This window comes from Corvus brachyrhynchos, unplaced genomic scaffold (assembly GCF_000691975.1).
Source record: "Corvus brachyrhynchos isolate BGI_N302 unplaced genomic scaffold, ASM69197v1 scaffold787, whole genome shotgun sequence".
NCBI lineage: Eukaryota > Metazoa > Chordata > Aves > Passeriformes > Corvidae > Corvus > Corvus brachyrhynchos.
Window position 1 is genome coordinate 392,436 of NW_008239142.1, and position 3,241 is coordinate 395,676.

At 57.5% G+C, this 3,241-nt stretch overlaps 1 protein-coding gene across 1 annotated transcript in view; it reads left to right on the forward strand.

The window, feature by feature from the left end:
• Nucleotides 1–2,754: 2,754 nt before the first annotated feature.
• Nucleotides 2,755–3,241, forward strand: part of CERS2 (ceramide synthase 2) — a 2,722-nt gene continuing 2,235 nt past the window's right edge. The window contains exons 1-2 of the mRNA XM_017740050.1: nucleotides 2,755–2,792; nucleotides 2,897–3,070. Coding sequence (XP_017595539.1) covers nucleotides 2,898–3,070 — 173 coding nt within the window. The 5' untranslated portion in view covers nucleotides 2,755–2,792; nucleotide 2,897. The remainder of the gene's footprint in view (nucleotides 2,793–2,896; nucleotides 3,071–3,241) is intronic.

Genomic DNA, 3,241 nt, shown 5'->3' on the forward strand with positions numbered 1-3,241 from the left:
GGGGTGTATATGGGGCGCACAGGGCTGTGTATAGGAGATGTATTTGGGGTGCACAGGGCTGTGTATAGGGGGTGTATATGGGGTGCGCAGGGCACATACAGGGATGTGTATATGGGGTGTATATGGGGCGCACAGGGCTGTGTATATGGGGTGTATATGGGGCGCACGGGGCTGTGTATAGGGGTGTATATGGGGCGTGCAGGGCTGTGTATAGGGGGCGCACAGGGCTGTGTATGGGGGGTGTATATGGGGTGCACAGGGCACGTACAGGGCTGTGTATATGGGGTGCACCCGGCTGTGTATAGGGGGTGTATATGGGGCGCACAGGGCTGTGTATAGGGGGTGTATATGGGCTGCACCGGGTTGTGTATATGGGGTGCACCGGGCTGTGTATATGGGGTGTATATGGGGCGCACAGGGCTGTGTATATGGGGTGCACAGGGCTGTGTATAGGGGGTGTATATGGGGAGCACAGGGCTGTGTATAGGGGGTGTATATGGGGTGTATATGGGGCGCACAGGGCTGTGTATAGGGGGTGTATATGGGGCGCACAGGGCTGTGTATAGGGGGTGTATATGGGGTGTATATGGGGCGCACAGGGCTGTGTATAGGGGGTGTATATGGGGTGTATATGGGGCGCACAGGGCTGTGTATAGGGGGTGTATATGGGGTGTATATGGGGCGCACAGGGCTGTGTATAGGGGGTGTATATGGGGTGTATATGGGGCGCACAGGGCTGTGTATAGGGGGTGTATATGGGGTGTATATGGGGCGCACAGGGCTGTGTATAGGGGGTGTATATGGGGTGTATATGGGGCGCACAGGGCTGTGTATAGGGGGTGTATATGGGGTGTATATGGGGCGCACAGGGCTGTGTATAGGGGGTGTATATGGGGTGTATATGGGGCGCACAGGGCTGTGTATAGGGGGTGTATATGGGGTGTATATGGGGCGCACAGGGCTGTGTATAGGGGGTGTATATGGGGTGTATATGGGGCGCACAGGGCTGTGTATAGGGGGTGTATATGGGGTGTATATGGGGCGCACAGGGCTGTGTATAGGGGGTGTATATGGGGTGTATATGGGGCGCACAGGGCTGTGTATAGGGGGTGTATATGGGGTGTATATGGGGCGCACAGGGCTGTGTATAGGGGGTGTATATGGGGTGTATATGGGGCGCACAGGGCTGTGTATAGGGGGTGTATATGGGGTGTATATGGGGCGCACAGGGCTGTGTATAGGGGGTGTATATGGGGTGTATATGGGGCGCACAGGGCTGTGTATAGGGGGTGTATATGGGGTGTATATGGGGCGCACAGGGCTGTGTATAGGGGGTGTATATGGGGTGTATATGGGGCGCACAGGGCTGTGTATAGGGGGTGTATATGGGGTGTATATGGGGCGCACAGGGCTGTGTATAGGGGGTGTATATGGGGTGTATATGGGGCGCACAGGGCTGTGTATAGGGGGTGTATATGGGGTGTATATGGGGCGCACAGGGCTGTGTATAGGGGGTGTATATGGGGTGTATATGGGGCGCACAGGGCTGTGTATAGGGGGTGTATATGGGGTGTATATGGGGCGCACAGGGCTGTGTATAGGGGGTGTATATGGGGTGTATATGGGGCGCACAGGGCTGTGTATAGGGGGTGTATATGGGGTGTATATGGGGCGCACAGGGCTGTGTATAGGGGGTGTATATGGGGTGTATATGGGGCGCACAGGGCTGTGTATAGGGGGTGTATATGGGGTGTATATGGGGCGCACAGGGCTGTGTATAGGGGGTGTATATGGGGTGTATATGGGGCGCACAGGGCTGTGTATAGGGGGTGTATATGGGGTGTATATGGGGCGCACAGGGCTGTGTATAGGGGGTGTATATGGGGTGTATATGGGGCGCACAGGGCTGTGTATAGGGGGTGTATATGGGGTGTATATGGGGCGCACAGGGCTGTGTATAGGGGGTGTATATGGGGTGTATATGGGGCGCACAGGGCTGTGTATAGGGGGTGTATATGGGGTGTATATGGGGCGCACAGGGCTGTGTATAGGGGGTGTATATGGGGTGTATATGGGGCGCACAGGGCTGTGTATAGGGGGTGTATATGGGGTGTATATGGGGCGCACAGGGCTGTGTATAGGGGGTGTATATGGGGTGTATATGGGGCGCACAGGGCTGTGTATAGGGGGTGTATATGGGGTGTATATGGGGCGCACAGGGCTGTGTATAGGGGGTGTATATGGGGTGTATATGGGGCGCACAGGGCTGTGTATAGGGGGTGTATATGGGGTGTATATGGGGCGCACAGGGCTGTGTATAGGGGGTGTATATGGGGTGTATATGGGGCGCACAGGGCTGTGTATAGGGGGTGTATATGGGGTGTATATGGGGCGCACAGGGCTGTGTATAGGGGGTGTATATGGGGTGTATATGGGGCGCACAGGGCTGTGTATAGGGGGTGTATATGGGGTGTATATGGGGCGCACAGGGCTGTGTATAGGGGGTGTATATGGGGTGTATATGGGGCGCACAGGGCTGTGTATAGGGGGTGTATATGGGGTGTATATGGGGCGCACAGGGCTGTGTATAGGGGGTGTATATGGGGTGTATATGGGGCGCACAGGGCTGTGTATAGGGGGTGTATATGGGGTGTATATGGGGCGCACAGGGCTGTGTATAGGGGGTGTATATGGGGTGTATATGGGGCGCACAGGGCTGTGTATAGGGGGTGTATATGGGGTGTATATGGGGCGCCAGGGGGATTTCACCGGGAGCTGAGGTGGAAGTTGGGGTGCGTGGTGCAGCCGGGGTGTGGGAGACAGAGCGGGGTGGGATCAGCCGACTCCTCAGAGGTGCTGGTGCCTCCCTCACCTCTCCCCCTTTCCCTCCCCCCAGCATGTTTCAGACCTTGTACAGCTATTTTTGGTGGGAACGGCTCTGGCTCCCGGCAAACCTCACCTGGGCCGACCTGGAGGACCGGGATGGGCGAGTCTATGCCAAAGCCTCTGACCTGTACATCACCCTCCCCTTGGCCTTCCTCTTCCTCATCGTACGGCACCTCTTTGAGACGTGAGTCCCTTCCCTGGGGGTGGGGACGGATCCTGAGCCCCTGCTCCAGCTCTCCCTGTGCCCCGGGGGCAGTGGCCAAACCCCGGGATGTGGCACCTTGTCCTCAGCCTGGCTGGGGGTTGCCCGTGGCACCCCGGGGGTCCCGTTCCCCCCCGCCCCCCAACCCCACGT